This window comes from Tursiops truncatus, chromosome 20 (genome assembly GCF_011762595.2).
Source record: "Tursiops truncatus isolate mTurTru1 chromosome 20, mTurTru1.mat.Y, whole genome shotgun sequence".
NCBI classification, from domain to species: domain Eukaryota; kingdom Metazoa; phylum Chordata; class Mammalia; order Artiodactyla; family Delphinidae; genus Tursiops; species Tursiops truncatus.
This window is the reverse complement of record NC_047053.1, coordinates 12,039,517-12,058,715: the sequence shown is the minus strand read 5'-3', so window position 1 is coordinate 12,058,715 and position 19,199 is coordinate 12,039,517. Positions and strand designations below refer to the sequence as shown.

At 51.6% G+C, this 19,199-nt stretch overlaps 1 protein-coding gene across 9 annotated transcripts in view; it reads left to right on the top strand.

Annotated features, from left to right (window-relative positions):
• Positions 1-19,199, top strand: part of RAP1GAP2 (RAP1 GTPase activating protein 2) — a 218,772-nt gene that overhangs the window by 66,474 nt on the left and 133,099 nt on the right. For 2 of the 9 annotated variants that reach the window (XM_073798116.1, XM_073798115.1), the window contains exon 1: positions 8,535-8,587. The exons of 5 other annotated variants lie outside the window; for them this stretch is intronic. Coding sequence is in view for 2 of the 4 variants with exons in the window: in XM_033847053.2 (XP_033702944.1) it covers positions 8,777-8,883 (107 nt within the window). In the remaining 2 variants the exon portion in view is untranslated. Of the gene's footprint in view, positions 1-8,130; positions 8,884-19,199 lie in introns of those variants that run through there. 2 more of the 9 variants (XM_033847053.2, XM_073798114.1) reach the window with 2 other exon arrangements.

Sequence of the window (19,199 nt, the reverse complement as noted above, 5' to 3'; positions counted from 1 at the left end):
CAGCAGCTTGCAAGATTAATTTCCCCATTGGATTTTGGGGGATTACACTGCTAGTTGCCCCTCCTACACTAATTCGCACACATCCCACGGCCTCAAGGGCTGGATGGGTTGAGACTGTTTCTGCTCCAGATTCTCCAAGAAGGGACCCTCACAAAGGTCACTGCTGGTCTTGCCTGGAGACGGTCTGACAGCCTCTTCTTACGTGTCCTCTGCATGACAGGTTTGATGGATGGTGTTCACACACAGCTGGCTGCTGAGCCCAGCTCCCAATAACCTTGAAACTGCTCTAATGCATTAAGAAGAAGGAAATAATTGGGAAACTTTGGTCCTTTAGTTATTAGCTGTGACACATGCAGCCTCATGACTATGAGTGAGGGGGGCTGGGCAGGGGAGAAAATGGATGGAAGCAAAGAGTTTGGAGCCTTGGGGAGAAAGGGAAACAGCTGGTGCAGTTTCTGAAGCTGCTTTGGGACTTGGAGGAGGGGTAAGATAGTGGGAACTAAATGGGGTTTTCCCAACAATGGAGGGAATTATTCACCAGAAGAGCTTAGATTACAACAGGAGTGCTGCAGGCTAGACAGCCGGAAGAACTTTTCCTGGAGGAAAGGGCAGAAAGGCCTCAGAAAGCAGTCCTGGCGAAAAGCTTGCAAATTGCAGACTCATAGCTGCTCCCTGGGAGGCTCAAAGCTTGGCTCCTGGCTGGGCGAAGCTCAGGGAATCTGTGTCTACAAGGAAGATAAACTTTGTGTTTGTCTTTAAGGCTAATAGGACTTAAAGTCATCACAGGAAAGAGCAATGAACACATCAACGAGTTAGAGTCCAGAGTCCGTTGTGAAGCGAACTCTAGTTAGGGTTAGGTAGAAAGCGTTTGATTATGGCCGCCTATAGGGGCAATTTCCCTCTAGAAAGGAGTAGCCGACCCAGAGTTCTTCTGGGACCCGAAGAAGCAGGAGATTAGTTCAGATAACAGGAAAAAAAAATTACGGTTTATTAGGAATCAGGTCAACAGGGCCACGACCTATCTCTCACACACACACACACACACACACACACACACACACACACACACACACACACACACACACACACACAGTTGGGCTGCACCCCGCAGGCCTGCAAGCTGTGTACTTGCCCAACCTTGAGACGGAAGAAAGAGCCTGGAGTCAGCGAGAGAGACATCGATGGTTTAATGGACAGGGGATCTTACATGTCTGAAGCAAGGTCCTGGAGTGACCCGCACTGTGTGAGGCAGACGAGGGCAGGACAGGGCAGCAGTCTTCACTACTGGAGGGGAGAGGGAGGTTACCAGTTATAGGGGGAATTGATGTCAGGTTGCCTCATCAGTTACCAAGGAAACGAGCAGAGAAGCACGTCCGTCACCCCCTTTGATAAGCTATTGTAAATTAGTAGTTGGGGCCAAGGGGAAGTCTGTAGGCATTTACTGATTAGGAAGGTCAGTCATATGAGTAGGGAGTAGATGAAGCAGGGGCTGGTCGAGCAGGGGATGGACAGAGAGCAAGAGAACAGCCGTCTTGGGCGGCCTGATCATACTCTCTTCAGGACGTGTAAGATCTGTGTGTCTGTGCATGTAAACACTCGCCCACTTGCTGGTACCCAGGATGCTTGGCCTAATTGTTGTCAAGCTCAGTTACAGGCATACCTCATTTTACTGCACTTTGCTTTCTTGCGTTTCTCAGATATTGCGTGTTGTTTTTGTTTTGTTTTACAAATTGAAAGTTTGTGGCAACCCTGTGTTATCAGACGATGGCTAGCATTTTTTAGTAATAAAGTGTTTTAAAATTAAAGTATGTGCATTGTGTTTTTAGACATAATGCTATTGCACACTTAGGAGACTACAGTATAGTGTAAACATAACTTATACATGCACTGGAAAACCAAAAAGTTCACGTGAATCGCTTTCTTGTGAGTTTTGGTTTATTGCGGTGGTCTGGAACCGAACCTGCAATATCTCCCAGGTACACCTGTATTTGGTTTCCCAGGGACCAGTCACTGTGAGCAAGGACTTAAAACAGCACAGTGAGAAAGGCCACCTAAAGAGTACTTGCGAGGTGTTTTTGCGTGCATCCTCCTTTAATTAATGATAACATCCATCTTTTTACTTATTTACAAAACTAACATGTAGTCCTTATAAATTTATAGATAGAAGAAAAGCACAAAGACAGCAATAAAAATCATCATAATTCCATAGATAAACACTGTTAACCTTTCTTCCTCCCACTATGAACATGTTCTTTTTACTTTTTTTGGTCACGCTGTGCAGCTTGTGGGATCTTAGTTCCCCAACGAGGGGTTGAACCCCCGGCCCATGGCAGTGAAAGCGCCGAGTCCTAACCACTAGACCGCCAGGAAATTTCCTCTTTTTATTTTATATTGTGTAAAATATCAAGCCTATACAAAGTAAATGGAATAGTATAATGAACACCCCCCCCACCCCAGTTATCAACAATCTGCCTTTTTTTTTTTTTTGCGGTACGCGGGCCTCTCATGGTTGTGGCCTCTCCCGTTGCGGAGCACAGGCTCCGGACGCGCAGGCTCAGCGGCCATAGCTCACGGGCCCTGCCGCTCCGCGGCATGTGGGATCTTCCCGGACCGGGGCACGAACCCGTGTCCCCTGCGTCGGCAGGCGGACTCTCAACCACTGCGCCACCAGGGAAGCCCCCTCTGCCACTTTTGTTTCATCTATACCTCTACCCACTCCACATCCTCCCTCTATTATTATTAATTTGTGTTTTGAGGGGGAATTTACATACGTTGAAATGCACAAATCTTAATTATACATTTTGGACAAATGGATCCCACCATCCTGTCCTAATAGAGAACATTTCCGTCTCTCCAGAAAATCCCCCACCTCCAGAGGCAACCACTGTTCTAATTTTTTGTACCTTAGATTGTCTGTTTTAGAATGTTGTATAAATGGAATCATACAGTAAGTATTTTTTGTATCTGGCTTTTTCTCACTCCATAGTGCTTTGAAATTCAGCCATGTTGTTGCATGTGTCAGTATTTTGTTCCTTTTTATTGCTGAGTGGTCTTCCGTGGTGTGGATAGACCACAGTTTGCTGATGGACCCTCTATTTTGAATAAAGCTACTGCGACCATTTTCATACAAGTCTTTGTGCGGACCGTGCATGCTCATCGAAGCCTTGCAAGAACGCTAGGAGGATGGCACTGTTGTTGTGCCCATTTTACAGATGACCAAACCAAGGCTCAGAGGGATGAAATTTCTAGCCCACGGCCACACAGATAATAAAAGCTGAGGATGGGATTCTAGCCCAAGTTCGTCTGACTGCGGGGTCTTTAAGTTTTTATTCCCTCGCTGTAGTATCTTCGCATCACAGCTGATCGAGGTCATTAAATACAGAGACAAATGGGTCCTTACCTCAGTGACCGGTTCTTCATAACTGCGTTTTAGCTTGAATACAGTAGGTGGTATTGATAATAATGGCTCTGAGTCACCAAGAAAAGTTTCCATGAAACCTATATTTGAAGTGGACAAAAAATCTGTAAGACATTTTAGAGAAATTTCTAGCCAAGGTCATCACAATAAAAGCAAGCAAGCAAAGAAAAGTTTTGCTGCTCCAAACTCTGTTGTCTGGAAATCTCACTTCGCTGTAATACGTCCTCTTCCTGAGGAAGCCAGCACAGAAGGTGTTACTGGGTATATAGACTAGTATATAAATAATGCACATGTAAGAAACCACTCTGTTCTTTGTAGAGCCAAACAGAATAGGTTTTTGGAGAGTCTGCTGGTTCTTGCTTTGAAAGATGTTGCTAAGCAATGTTGCTAATATTATGGAAAGGCAGCCTTCCTCCCCACTTTTCCACTCAGCCCCAGAAAGCCTAGAGTTGGAAGTGGCTCCACGGGCAGCAACAGCTAATCAGTGAGGTGGGGAACGACTGGGGACCCTGAGCATGAGATGCCTGTGCTGCAGGACACCCACCCTTGGCCCCATCTGCTCCCGATTCCCTGGAGTGACCCCTGGCAGCCTCCATGCAAAATCTGCTTCCTGCTCATCAGAAATTTCACACATGGAAGAATCCTTTTGAATGTTTCTACTGTGGGAAAAATTGTAGCCATGCCGTTTAGATTCATGGATTCGAAATTCCATAAATAAACCAAAAAGAAATATTTTAAATACCTTCAGTAGCCCAAGAAATAGGTGAGGAACTCCTTTCTTCCTCCTCCTACCCCCTTTTCTTGTAATTCCTGAACAGGAAAGCAGCAAAGTTCTGGTTATCATCATGCATTGCAGGCTCTGGGTACTAGATGATGTTTAGCCCAAAGGCTGGATGCCTGCCACTGAGTGGAATCTGTGGCTTTCCTCAGGCATGGTTTCCTCTCCCTGGAGCTCGGAAATGCCACACAAGTCACCGAGATCCCTTTCCCAAATCTGAGCCAGTTTCTCGGCAGATCCTCTGTTCAGTATGACATGTGTGGCTCCGGGGAAGCAGGCTGAGCTGTGGTTCCCAAGCTTGGCTTCCATGCCCAGCCTGGGCGTGGTCTGTTGCTATCCCCAAAGGAGCCTGTTGTGGTGGGAGGGACCCCTTTGGGGGCTGGTCGTGGGCTCTGAGAGGGGAGGTTAGGAGCTGGGTGGAGAGTCAACGTGTGGCAAAGATCCCTCCTGCGTCTCTCTCGCTTTTCAAAATAGAAACTGCTTCTCCACTTCAAATGACCTTCCCAATCTTTCCCTTCCCCCCCCTTTCCCTCTCCCCCTTCCTCTTTCTCCTTTTCCTCATATGGTGGTATCCCAGAGATGCAACTGTAACGTGGTCCAGCAGGGGGTGCTGCCGTACCTGCCAAGAATGAATGTCAGTCTGGCTCCTTGCAAGCACAGGTGCGAGTGCTCCGCAGAGAGACATGAGGGGGGCTTCTGAGTGATTTCTCTCGGAGCTGGAGCTGGTGTGTACCCCCAAAGGCATAAGAGAGTGGGGATGCTGGCCTGTCCTAAGCAGGTCTAAAGGTGTATAACGCTTGAATTGCTCCAAAGGTTGTGTGATCCATGGGAAGGCTGGGCACACTGTCCCCTGTAGAAGGGGAGAAGCAAGATATCTGAAAATAGCTGGTTTTCGTAAGAGGCCCTACCCCATAGCTCCACAGTCCCTCTTGCCTCACATCTACCCGTGATCCTAGCCAAGGAGGGTTGCAATCCTTTTGGGGAGCAGTGGAGGCACTGGTAGTGGAGGTGGGGTGGGGGGTGGGGAGGAGCGCTTGCTCTCAGACCTGGGCGCTGGCAGTGGGGCTGATTCCCGCTTTCGCGCGGATGTGTCTCCTGGAGCGGCTTCCCAGGCACAGAAGGCCCTTTTCTTCAGGACCAAGCATGCGTGTCTGTCTGCTTCACCCCACTGGCCCCTTAGGAATGGGCTGTGCAGCTGTCTGCCCTCTGTTCATGATTAACTGCCCTGTCCCCTTCCCCACCCAGCTCCCACCCAGGCCCCCTCAGCCTTTGGGTTTCCCCGGATTGGGACAGAGACCCAGGCTGGCAGCTGCCCAGCACTTTGTTCTCAGGGACTGTGTGCTGGGGAGGGGGGAGGGCTGGGACAGCCCTTGGAGGTCCTGTGAGCTGGGACACCGCCGAGGATAAACTGCTGCTCAGTGGCCTGGGATCCGGGAGAAGACCCCTTCTCTGACCACTGTGGTCCTCACTGACCTCACTCCCTGCGGTCTGGAAGTGTCCAGTCTTCTCCGTCCACCCCAAAGTACCCCACGGATGTGGCCCTAGAAGACCTTTGAGTCACTTACCTGAAAAATTGTTCCCTTTTGGTTCTCTTTCAAACTTGGTGATTTTTTCAAGGACAGCGTCTTCATTTGGCGCAAGTGTGTAGCTAAAAACTAATGCTTGTCTATTTTTCTCTTTTAACGAAGGTGCTTCAGGTGCCGAGCCTTTGCCAGGCAACAGAATTGAGCTAGAATTTAATAAGTTTGTGTATGTTTGTATGGGATGAATGACAAGCAATAAGAGATTTTAGGGTGGTAATAATGTTTTCTTTTAAAATTAGTTAAGAAGTGAGTGGATTTAATTAAAGCAAAGTTAATAAGTAAATAACTGAGTAGTATGGTATTAAGACATTGTGAAGGTGGTATGCAAATGGCCTAACTTGGGGGAACAGTGGCTGGGTCACATTGGATAAACTGGATAAGCCAGGAATGGGATGGTTTGGTGGTTTCATGTGTGTCAGCCCTGCTTGTTTTGAGCAAGGATGGTCTCTTACATTTCTCTTACCCTAGTTTCTTGCACAAAGCTGGATGCATCCTAATTGTTTCATGAATGTTGGTGGAATGGCCACATCTAGCAGATGGCCATTACATTCTCTGCCACTGATGGGTGTCCTTATGCTTTGGTGTTTCCTGTGTGGGGTGTGGGCAGAAGGAATGGCTCTCCCACCCCCAGAAAACGTCTACCTTTTAGGGCGCTAGGAATCAGATCAGGTTACGGTCTTTGGGGGACAACCTTATATTTTCAGCCACACTGGGGCTGGAAACATTGTGGTTGTAGATGAGTTGAGAGGGCCTGGAAGCCCAGAATAACAATGAATAAAGTTACCCGCTTGGTGGAAAGATTTTTCACTTTCATCCCAATGCCCTGTTTCTCACTGATGAACTTGATCTAAAATACCTCCCAGGCAGTGGGGCATAGGTGGGAGCCATCCACGTCCACCCACCTGGGAGGGATTCAGGTCTTGCACCGAGGTGTCCTCTACCTGTGTGTGGATAAAATACACCCCATGCTGGCCTAGACCTACAGCCAGTGCCTCCAGCACCCTCCTGGCCACGGAGAGGTTCTGTGTATGGCAAAGGCTGGAGGAGCCCTGGGCTGTATGTGCTGCCGCGCTGCCCTCTTACCCACTGAGGACATACTCATTTCCCCATTCTTTTTCCAGACTGATTCTCAGGTCACTTACTGGTGTAGTCCTTGAAGCCAGGGTAGCTGCAGTCCCAGGGGTGGGGCCTGGGACACTCCTCTCTGGCTATAGATAGCCGTCCATGGCTATATCTGTGGTCTCCCACCACCCAGGCAGGCTCAGGGGGGCTGAGGCCATCGCTAATAGATGCTTCGTAAATAAACCAGGCACATTTTGGCACCACTCTGGCGCTCCCTGCCCTCCCCCCAATGCCAGTGCCCGCAAGAAGCTGTGCCCACTGGAGAGGCGGGGTTGAGGTCTCAGGCCCTTGAATTCATTCGCAGCCCCCGTCCCCTCTCCAGCAAGGTCCCCTTCCCTGTCTGGATTTTCTCTGCTTGCTTGAACTGCAGACTGTATAAAAAACAAGGCAAATTGCCTCAGGGACCTCTTTGGCCCCAACAGGGCTGTTACCAAAGATGGACTAATTGGCTAGTTTTAATTCCCTCCAGTCCTCTGCCGATTCCCTTCCCTAGGGGGATGGAAGGAGAAGCAAAGCCAGTAGTTAAGCAGGGGGTGGGGGGAGGTGAGGGTGGTGAGAGGGTGCTAGGCTTCTTGGCAGCAAATGGAAGTGACTGAGTGGGGCTTAGGAGCACCCCACACCCGTAGTAGAGACCGGGCCAGGGCCCTTTCCCCACCAACTGGCTTCTGAAGTGAAGGAGAAGCGTGCACGCGGTGTGCAGGAGGAGGGGAAGAATGCACGTTTGGGTGTGTGAGGCAGCTCGCGCTGGGGCCCCGGCTGCCGTGGAGTAGGGTCCCCCTCCCCCCCACCTGCGTCTCCCTGGCAACCTGGGACGCGAGGTGCAGGTGTAGCAGCCAGGAAATCTATCATTGACCCTATGTTTTGTCAAACTCCCAGGGCCGGGAAAACAAATGTTAACCGGGGGACTGACCCCAGCCCACATCGATGCGGACTCTGTAGTAGATCCCTCTACCCCCGCATGACAGTCCTTTCCGGGATTTGGGGAAAGGTGAGAGGTAGCATCCGGCCGAGTCAAAACGCCAGGGATCCCTGGCCCGGGAGGGCGGGCGCCGCGCGCTGGACGCGGGATGCCCTTCTAACCGCCCGGCAGCCTGGCCCCGGACAGAGGAGGCCTGAGGCGGTGCCCGCGCGCGAAGGCAGTTTCGCTTGGGCTGAGGACGCGCGTTTCCTCTCGGTGCATGTTTTTTCTCCCTCTGTTTTAAAGACAGTGACAGCATCGGAGAAGTATCTCGGCGGGCCGGGCTGGGAAAGCGCGTCAGCCGCCTTCGCCTGGGGAGGGAGCCCGGGGCCCGGCCAGCGGGGGCGGGAGACACGGAGCGCTGAGGAGGGGACCAAGGAGAGGCGAGGGAGCCCTGGGGCCTGGCCGCCCGGCGGGACGGGAAGGAGCCGGGGCGCGGGGCAGAGGGCGAACGCGGGCGCCGAGCCCCGGGAGCGCTGAGCGCGAGCCGGCCGTCTTCCTTTGGTGGCGGCCGGCCCGCTTGAACCGCCCTCAGCCGGGGCGCCCCGGGCCGGGGCCCGAGAGGCGGGCCCGGGGCGGGGTCCGGGGCGCGGGCGGCGCGTCGGAGCTACAGCCCCGGAGCCACCCGTCCGGGCCGCGCCCCTAGCGAGCCTTGGAAATGCCCGCGCTGGGGGAGCGGGCACCGGCCGCCCGGCGGGCTCCGAGGAGACACTGAAGGTCGCCGGGAAGTGAGCACCCAGTCACCTGACCCCCTGGGCGCACCTAGGCGGGGCGGGGCCCATGCGAGGCGAGCAGCCGGGGACCCGGGCGCGGGCGCAGGGGCCGGGAGCGGGCGGCGCGGAGCGCGCGGAGCGGGGCTGGCGGGGGCGCGCGGCGGGCGGGCGAGGGCGCGGCCGGGCACCGCCGGCGGCCTCGCCATGTCCCAGCCCGCGGGGAGGATGCATTGCCGAAAGGCGGGGATCCGCGCCGCCGTGGTGCTCATCGGACTCCTGCACAAATCCCGAAAACAGAGTAAAGAGAAAAGGTAAAGCCTGGCAGCGCCACCTCCCCCTTCCCGCTGCTTTCGGGCTAAATTCCCGTTTTCTTTGGGGTGGACTTTTCCAAGAGGGCGTTTGGCTTCGAGCTGGATGGGGAAAAGCCTCTACTCCGGTCGCTGTCTGGGGAGCGAGTTCGGAGCTTAGCCGCCAACACTGGCTGTTATGGGAAAGCCCAGGCAGGGCATTGGCTGGGTCGGAGGGCGGCTGGGAGAACCCTTCGGACTTCATCCCCAACAGAGGGTCACCAAGTCCTTCACTCCCACTCCCCGAATTTGCCTATCGCGGCGCCCTTCCCAAAGCCTGCAGCGCGAGTAGTATTGATCCGACCCGGGCGACCGTCCCTGGCTCAGGCCCGAATGGCCCAGTACGCTGGGGATGCCATTTGCTTCTCTGCAACTTGGCTGAGCCCGCGAGGTGCCGGCCAGGTCGGGATCTGCTAGCTTTGCGCAAGGTGCCGGCAGGCGAGGAGCAAGTTTGGAGGTTGCTTACCACCTCCACCCCTGCCTCCGTGTCCCTCTGTCTTTGGGTTTTTCTGTCTTTGACTCTTCACCTTTCTTGGGTTTACTCTCTTAATTGTTTGATCCTGGGTGTTGAAAATCGTTCTCTCAGGCGATTTCAGAGATAGGCTGGAGGACCTATGGGGTGAGAGATGTGGGGTTTGGGATGGACAAAGGAGCTTTTGGGGTTGCTTCCGGGGCTGCAGCCCCTAGCTACAGACGTGATGTCCACGAGACCCCAGGGAGCTGCCCACCCAGGCTGGCATAGCCTCCCTCCTCTGCTAGGGTATATGAGCCCAAAGGTTCCCAGCAACCAGGGGTCATTAGAGTTGAATGTCCACAGAGATGCTGTGGGGATTTGGGGTAACTGCTGGTGGCCCTGCTGCATCCTAATTTCCAGAGGAGTTCGGAGTTAGTGCTGCGTCCTGCGTTGGACAAGGGCTAAGACAAGGGCAGTGGAGCCATAGATGCCTGGGTGGTGACTGGTGGCCCCTGGGCTTGCCCAGAAGCTGGATGTGCCTGGGGGAGGTGACGGGCAATGAACTAACTGGAGCACTTGGAGAAGCTGGCATGGGTTGCCGCTTATGGTTTGGTTGTCTCTCATCCCTCCTGTCCCACTTCCTATAACCTAGTCTAATTTGATGTTTCCCACAGTGCAGGATGAATCTTCAGGGAAGTAACTGAAGGTGGTTAAGCATGAAGTAATATTGAGTCACCTAGTGAGAAAGTTCTTCCCTTTTCCGTTCTCTGCTAATCCTTGTAATTGCTTCAAGGGGAAAGTTTTAGATTGGTGCTAGTCTGGCTTTAACACCTTTTTAACACTTGCTAGTCTCCCTTTTATAGCAAAGAGAACAGACCTCTGGCTCAGGGTCTTTAAATTGGGGAACAGTGCCTGCCTATAACTTGAGTTGTGTTTGTACTGTTTATTTTTAGGATTCTCTCCTGGTTTTGGCCAGTGGTACTAATTTTCCCTCTTGCAGTGGTGATATAAAGTATCACTTTAAATTAGAAGTATCAAGTCACAGGAATGAGCCTGTTTAGTAGAAACAGTAGTAATAGTACGAATGGTATAGAATATGGCAGAAATTCTGCAGGTGATCTAGGAATGACTGATGCTCAGGGCACACTTGTCTAGCAGGAGAAGCTGCCAGCAGGACTCCGGAACTCAGGGCTCCAGGTCTGGGCCCCATTCTCCCGTAGACTTTGATTCTCATCTATTCCGTGCCCTTTGGCATTTTATCTGTACGGGGCGGATGAACAATCCAGCCCTCTGAAGCCAGAAGGATATGGGATGGCTGTTCTGAGACAACCTGGACCTGTTTTGAGGGACGAGAAGGGAGATGTGCTCCCTAGAAAGGCAGATGCATCAGAACACTCCTGTCTCTGAGTGTAGAATGCGGGAGCGTGGCAAAAGCCCTGCACAGAGGGCTAGAAGCTCTAGTCCTGGCTCCTCCCGTTGACTGTGATGTGATAGATTTCACCTCTTTGAGACTCAGTTCCTGCATCTACACAAAGGGCGTGCAAGGCTCAAGGGAGATAACGTGGGTAAACATGCATCTGAAAGGTAGGAAGTGCTGCATGGGGAGGAAGAGGTTTGATTGGAACTGCTCCCATTCTCCTCTCTCTGGGCCCATGTCCCAGAAACGAAGGTAAGATGTTTGGTGATGACAGCCCCACCAGCAGTCCAGACCAGCCATACATGGGCCGAGGAGGCAGCCAGGCAGGTGTGGGCCTGGGCAGAGATAGTCTGGGGGTGGGGGGCTGCAGTGAGGCACCGGGGAAGGACGTGGACAGGGGGCAGGAAGGGATTGGCCAGGGTGAGGATGTCCCAGGCTCAGGGTACTTGTCTTTCCTCCTGGATGCACTGTGCTCTTCCCTGCAACGCAGGCACACGGCGGTGACCCTCCTCCCCTCCGCCTTTGTCCTATTCTTCTGTTGCTCCTGCCATCCTGATGGCTTTGGCCATGGATTTACCCTACCAAGGAGAGAGAGGGCTTGCTTTCATGTTTGTGCTAAATGACCTTTGCTTCCCTTGCTGTTTGTTTTCTGGAGTTCATTTGTCTTTAAGCATCTGAAATTCGTGCCCTGTACGTGATTGACCCTTGCTCTGCAGGCACCGGCCATGGGGGGGGGGGCCTGGAGCAGGCTGCAGCTGCCAGCCCCTCTTAAGCACTTCCTAAACTCCATGATGAGTGTTACATTTGCCGAGTTCCTCCTTCCTTCCCCCTCTCATCACAGGGTCAGGTCAGATTCAGGTGCCCTCCTCATCCTTCCCAGAAGGCTTGATTCACCCATCGATCTTCCCAGCACCTCAACTGACAGGCTTGTGCAGATAACGCTTGTGGCTGTTGACCATAAGGGATGTAAAGTACTGTGTGTCTTGCAGTAATGGCCCAGTGGTCCTTGTCACCTTCCTGTCCTCTGCAGGCCACTTGGAGATAGTGTATATGGGGGACAGGTAGGTGTGCCAGGGAGAATGGTAACGACACAGGTAGCCCATAGGGGCTCAGAAGCAGGAGACTCCCAGGTACTCTTGGTAGGTCCTGAGAACTGTACCCAAAGCTCCAGCCTCAGTTTGCCTCCTGGAGAAATGTGGGTAGGGCTCATCAGCCTTGACCTGACGACTCTCTGGGAGTTGTGGGACAACCTGGAGGCTCTGCTTCTTTCCCACCATCTTCCAGGGATTCCATCACCTGCGATCCTACAGAAACAGTGTTGTGTTTGAGAGGGGACTGAATTTGAGCATCGTTCCAAGGAGGCACCTGAATGAAGCCTTGCTTGGAGACGGTAGTTTGGAAAGCCCTGTCACGGAGAGCTCCTTTAAGGCGCTCTGGGGGCTTCCCTGGTGGCGCAGTGGTTAAGAATCCTCCTGCCAATGCGGGGGACACGGTTTGATCCCTGGTCCGGGAAGAACCCACATGCCGCAGAGCAACTGAGCCCGTGTGCCACAACTACTGAGCCTGCACTCTAGAGCCCACAAGCCACAACTACTGAGCCCGCGTGCCGCAACTCCTGAAGCCTGTGTGCCTAGAGCCCGTGCTCCGCAACAAGAGAAGCCACAGCAATGAGAAGCCCGCGCACCGCAACGAAGACCCAACGCAGCCATAAATAAATAAATGTTAAAAAAAAATCGCTCTGATTTTCAGAGCATATAGATGTGGCAGAGCAGGGTAAATCCAGAACATCCCTTCAATAATAATAGAAGTAGATGGTGAGGGAGTGGTGCCCTCTGAGGTGGAAACGGGGATCTTTAGCTGGAAAGACTGAGGTAGAGGAACACAGTCAAATTTTGTACCTTCTGAAATGTACGGGTAAAGTCCGTTGGCTGCGGGTATGACATTCTGAACTGGAGAGAGGTCAATTAGCATAAATGAAAGAGAAATCCACATTTTACAGGGGGTAGTTATTTTGGGACAACTCCCACCATAGGATTTATGAGGAGGAAAATATAAATTCACTCATCGTTCAGCAAATCACGAATGGCAGGCTGTGGGGAGGCAGAACAGTGACTCTAATGAGCCTGGACTCTCCATTGTCGGTAGGATGTCTAGTGGGTTATTCCTGTGTACGGTATTAGAAAAAGCTCATCCCTAGCTTAAAAAAAACCCTTTATTGTGGAAATTCTCAAGTGTGCTGCAAAGCGGAGAGAATAGTGTAATATGATACCCAGTTTCAACCCTTATCCACTCATGGCCAATCTTGTTTCATTTATTTACCAATCCACTCCCCCACAAGATTATTTTGAAGAAATCCCAGACGTTATATCGTTTCATTCTTAAATATTTCATGCATCTTAAAGATAAGAATTCTTCTAAGAAATTAGCAATGATCAGACCCCCTTAGTTAACAATAATTTCTTAATATCACATTCAATTGGTGTTCAGATTTCCCTAATCGCCTCCTAAAAGTTTTTCAAAAGTTTTTTTGGGCCAGGATTCACAAAATCCAGTGTGATTGGTGATATGTCTCATTATAAGTTTTCTCCTCCAACTCTTTTTTCTCCCCTTACGATTTCTTTATTGAAGAAACTGTGTTGCTTGTCTTGGGGAGAGTCCCGGAGTCAGAATTTTGTGGATGGAGCCTCTGAGTGTCATTTCACATGTTCTGTTGCCCCCTATGTAACTGTAAGTCGGTATTTAGTTTTAGAAGCTCCACCAGATTTGGGTTGGATTTTTTTTTTTTTTTTGGTAAGACCGTGCCCGTGGAGGTTGTCCAGTTGTCTGCTTTTGTGATGTTAGCAGCCATTGATTGCTTTGTCCTTAGGGCTTGAAGGCTGGTGTCAGGGATGATCCTGAGGTTCTCACATGGGAGAGCCAGTGACAGCCCTGCAAGCTGCCTGGATGAGGGCGTCCGAGCCTCAGGAGTGTCCAGGAGTCCTGGTCTTGGAGTCCCAGAGTCCCAGGGCTGGAAGGGGCACCAGGCAGGAGCTAGTCTGCTCCCAGGCCCCAGAACAGATGGCTGCTTGTTCTCTTCTTAGGAGGTGGCTGGGTCCTGCCCTCTGTGGAAGGGCCTGGTACTCGCCCTCTCTTGTCTCATGTTTGACCCGGTTGGCTGTCGTTGCTTTAAAGAACAAACATCTCCCTTTAACCAGCTTCCCATTTCTAACTTCACTGCGAGTCTGAGGAGCTAAGGAACAGAATTTGAGGCATAAATGAGTTTATTAGATTCCTTTTGAGCCATTATTTTAATCTCCTATTTGGTCTCCTTGCTTCTTGTCCCCCCTTACCCATTCTCCTGATAACGGCCACAGCGTAGTTTTAAAAATTCAAATAAAATTAAGTCTGTCTACTCCGTAGGCTTCCCATTACACTTTTTTTTTTGGTTTTGTTTTTTTTTTTAAGAAAAGACCCTGATTACTTTTTTAAAATTTATTTATTTAATTTATTTGTTTTTGGCTGCATTGGGTCTTCGTTGCTGTGCACAGGCTTTCTCTAGTTGCGGCGAGCGGGGGCTACTCTTCATTGCAGCATGCGGGCTTCTCATTGCGGTGGCTTCTCTTGTTGCGGAGCACGGGCTCTAGGCACGCGGGCTTCAGTAGTTGTGGCTCGCGGGCTCTAGAGCACAGGCTCAGTAGTTGTGGTGCATGGCCTTAGTTGCTTCGTGACATGTGGGATCTTCCCGGACCAGGGCTCGAACCCGTGTTCCCTGCATTGGCAGGTGGATTCTTAACCACTGCGCCGCCAGGGAAGCCCTCCGTTACACTTTACTTTAAATTTTTTTTTTTTTTTTTTTTTGTGGTACGTGGGCCTCCCACTGTGGTGGCCTCTCCCGTTGCGGAGCACAGGCTCTGGACGCACAGGCTCAGTGGCCATGGCTCACGGGCCCAGCCGCTCCGCGGCATGTGGGATCCTCCCGGACCGGGGCACGAACCCGCGTCCCCTGCATTGGCAGGCAGACTCTCAACCACTGCGCCACCAGGGAAACCCTAAATTTTTTTTTTTTTAATGGCTTTATTTTATTTTATTTGGCCGCATGGCATGTGGGATCTTTGTTCCCTGACCAGGGATTGAACAGCGCCCTCTGCATTGGAAGCGTGGAGTCTTAACCACTGGGCCACCAGGGAAGTCCCTCCAAGACACTTTAAATTAAATCTCAACTCTGAAGCTGGGTCTACTTCCCCTGCCTGGTTCTGTGAGCCTGTCTCTTAACACTTCTCCCCTCACTCACTGTGATCACTGTACTTCTGTTGCAAAGGCCTTCTCTCGGTTTCTAGAACATGCCAAGCTTGCTTCTACCCCAGGCCCTTTATACATGCTCTTTACAGTGACTTTATTGACTGTGCTTCCTCAACATCGGGCTCTCAACTCAAATGTCATCTCCTCCAAAAGGACTCTGACCATCCAACCTAAACAACTCACTCCAGCCGTTTTTACTTTACTCTGACTCATTTCCTCCACGGCACTTATCATTAACTGATATCATCTAGCTTCGATAATAAATAATTTATTGGCCATTCCCTCCCCTAGAAGGTGAGATGTCTGAGAGCAGGGACTTTGCGTTTTTCACATCATTGCCTACAATAGGAGCGCTCAGTAAATATTTGCTGAATGAATGAATGAACTCACTGACTCCCCCGGCTAAATGTGCCCATTGCTTCTTACCTCGAGGTCCTCTTAATACCGCAATGCCCTCTGACACAGGTTTCAAGATGCCCCTTTTCTTGTCTGAGATTTTCCCCCTTTCCTCTCTTCCCTTCCCTTCCGGAAGAGATTCTGGAGAGAAATGAACCTGATTGCTTGCACATGTGTATTTCCATGATTAGTCCCCTAACTCCTTCCTGCCTCTGCCTGGTTTGGGGACCCATAGATGTGAGGGTCCAGGCTGAGTCCAGCCCACACTGAAGCTGGGTCTGGGCGCCAGGACTGTCCTGACTCTGGGTTCCTAGATTTGGGGTCCTGGGGCTGCTGTCTGATAGGCAGAGTCAGGTTCCCTTCATTTATGCCCAAGAGGGGCCAGTGGGCGTCTGAATTAGCGAACAGTCGCCATTAGCAAATATACATTTTTTTCTAAATGCAGTTTTATCTCTTGGGAGCCTGCGTGGTGCACAGATGGCTGGTTACCAGGATGTTGCCAAATAGAGGGCTTGCCAGCCTGCTCGGTTAAACCAACGAAAATCACTTCTGTGCAAACGGGGCTGCTGAAGGGCGCAGGAAGCTTCTCAGTCATTTTAAGCAGATGAGGCCCGCCCCCTGCCCCTACCCCACGACCGGCTCAACAAACGGAGTTTATTTGCCTCCCAGAGGCACAAAAAGTAAAGGAGGTAGGCAAGATGATTCCAGGTGGACAAGCGCTTTTTATTTTAACAGCTATTTTAAAACGATGAATTCTGGCAAGTGACGTTCTTCCTTGTATGACAGTTACATAACATTTTTTAAAAGTAAATTTGTTTAAGTAAAAAATGGTGAGTCGGGCTTCCCTGGTGGCGCAGTGGTTGAGAGTCCGCCTGCCGATGCAGGGGACGCGGGTTCGTGCCCCGGTCCGGGAAGATCCCACATGCCGCGGAGCGGCTGGGTCCGTGAGCCATGGCCGCTGAGCCTGCGCATCCGGAGCCTGTGCTCCCCAATGGGAAAGGCCACAACAGTGAGAGGCCCGCCTACCGCAAAAAAAAAAAAAAAAAATGGCGAGTCATTTAAAGAAAAGTGTTAAGAAAAGTAATAGGTGGTACATGGATTTGGGGAAAATTGGGAAGATGGTGAGGAAATGCCTACAGTTTAGGGAGCACTGTTGGCAGGAAGGGGGCACTTTTCTCATATGTTACAATGGACCCTACGGCACCAAAGTCCCGGGTTGTTGAGGGCTGAATGATTGTAACAAGCCAACACCTTTTTTTTTTTTTTTTAAATATTTATTTATTTATTTATTTGGTTACACCGGGTCTTAGTTGCAGCAGGCGGGCTCCTTAGTTGCAGCACTTGGGCTCCTTTGTTGCAGCAGGTGGGCTCCTTAGTTGCGGCTCACAGGCTCCTTAGCTGTGGCGTGCAAACTCTTAGTTGAGGCATACATGTGGGATCTAGTTCCCTGACCAAGGATCTGAACAACGGCCCCCTGCATTGGGAGCGCAGAGTTCCAGCCACTGCGCCACCAGGGAAGTCCTAGCCCACACCTTTTTTTTATTATTCCTTTAATGTCGTATCTATTTTATTTATTTATTTTTGGCTGCATAGGGTCTTCGTTGCTGCACGAGGCCTTTCTCTAGTTGCAGCGAGCAGGGGCTACTCTTCGTTGTGGTGCGTGGGCTTCTCATTGCGGTGGCTTCTCTTGTTGAGGAGCACGGACTCTAGGCGCGCGGGCTTCAGTAGTTGTGGCACGCGGGCTCAGTAGTTGTGGCTCATGAGCTCTAGAGCGCAGGCTCAGTAGTTGTGGCACACGGGCTTAGTTGCTCCGCGGCATGTGGGATCTTCCCGGTTCAGGGGTTGAACCCATGTCCCGTGAATTGGCAGGCGGATTCTTAACCACTGCACCACCAGGGAAGCCCTAGCCAACACCTTTTGAGGCTTACTGTTTTTGAGGCTCTGGGCTAAGGGCTCACGTGCACATCTATCTTAATTCTACCAGTTATTATCTTTGTTTTCCAGCTGAGGGACAGAGGCTCAGAGGTCGAGGAGCCTGCTGGGGGCAGAATCAGAGGTGGAGGAGAAGGGATTTTAACTCGGTTCTATTGCGGTCCAGAGACTGTGCTCTTAACTATTATATTACCTGGAACCCAGGATAAGCACTTATGCAGTGCCTGACTTCTGAGAAGTGCTTCCTCCATGATGTGGCTGTTATTATGAATGTAATGAAGGGTAACATCCACATAGTAAGTGCACAAGTCTTAAAGGTACAGCTCAACGAATTGCCACATAGGTATCTGCCTGTGTAGACACCACCCGGATCAGATGTAGCACTTTCCAGAACCCCAGCAGGCTCCCTCAGGCCTCTCCACAGTCCAGTTATAATGACTGTGGAGTCAGGCCCAGTGCCTCGCATATGGGTGGTACCTGGGGTAGCCTTGACACCTGTGATAAAGGGAGCTCATGTCATGAGGTGGTATTTCTGAGTGGGGAGTCCCAGTTCAACCGTGGTGGATGGGGTCAGACTCCACACTGGTTTCTAGGGGTGAGGGAGCCTGGTTTCACCTTCCCTTCTCCTTCCAGACGTGCTCAGTGGGGGCCTGGAGCCAATGCTGTGTTTATTTGCTGCCCTTGGAGCAAGGCTAGGTTGAAAAATTGTCACTTGCTTTTAAGCTTATCAGTTATGAACACTGTTTCATGAAGGCTGGAGCTCTGGCCAAGTCCTTCCCGGAGCCCTTCGGGGGTGGGCTGACCCTGAGGGGCCACTTCTCCAGAGGCAGGAGGGAGCCGGCTGTTGGTTAGAGCCATCCCCTCCCCTGTCCTTCTCCTCGTCCCCGCTTTTCTGTTTCTTTACTATTAAGATCTTTACCAACCACCCTGAACGTGTGTGGTAGAATCAGGGCGCTGTGCTGATACCTGTTGTCTTAAATGCTTACTCTCGGGGCTAGAACAACTCGTAACAGCCCCCGAGCAAGGTGCAGCCCTCACCGGGTTTAGAGGACAGGCCCCTGTAAGGGTGGAGGCGGGACCCCCCTCATTTTTCACTGTCATGTGCTACAATACCACAGTGTCCTGTCTGCAGAGAGTGGGGACAGCAGAACTGCTGGTACCTGGGAGTTTGTAATCTGAGGCAGAGGTGGGAAACTGGCCCCTGCACGCTCCTCAGATCCTCATGAAGCCTCCACTGTGTACCAGACCCTGTTGCAGGCGCTGGGGAGGCCGCAGGGAACAGCACAAAGCCCTGCCCGTTCTCGAGCGGGCTTGTTAGATCCACATATGTTTTCTACTTTTAAGCTGATATTTTTAAATTGGAAGGTTCCATGTTACAAATGTGCGTTTCCATCTTCTCTTGAGAAATCAGAAGCTCTGGCAACGTTGGCTGGGCCCGCGTTCCGCATGGCACCTACAGTGCCAGCTGCCGGCTCCATACAGGGCTGGTGCCCTCCTGCTCACCCCAGCACGCGTACCTGGCTGCACCTGTGTCACCCACCCCAGCCCTGAGGGATTGGATGCACAGTGTGGGAAGCAAGAGGCTCAGGGTTGGGGAGCTCTATGTGTAATTAACTGAACGTGGAGGCTGGGGGTTGGGTCTCAGCCCTGCATGCCCTTTGGGTCTCCTTGGTTTGGGGCAGGTCCATTGTGATTGGAAATGAGGGGTCCTGGCAGCCTGGCTGGGTGCCGTGCAGGAGCTGGGCTGCAGAATGGCCACTGTTAATTTGTCTGTAGATGTTCCTCCTCCCTTGTCCTCCCTAA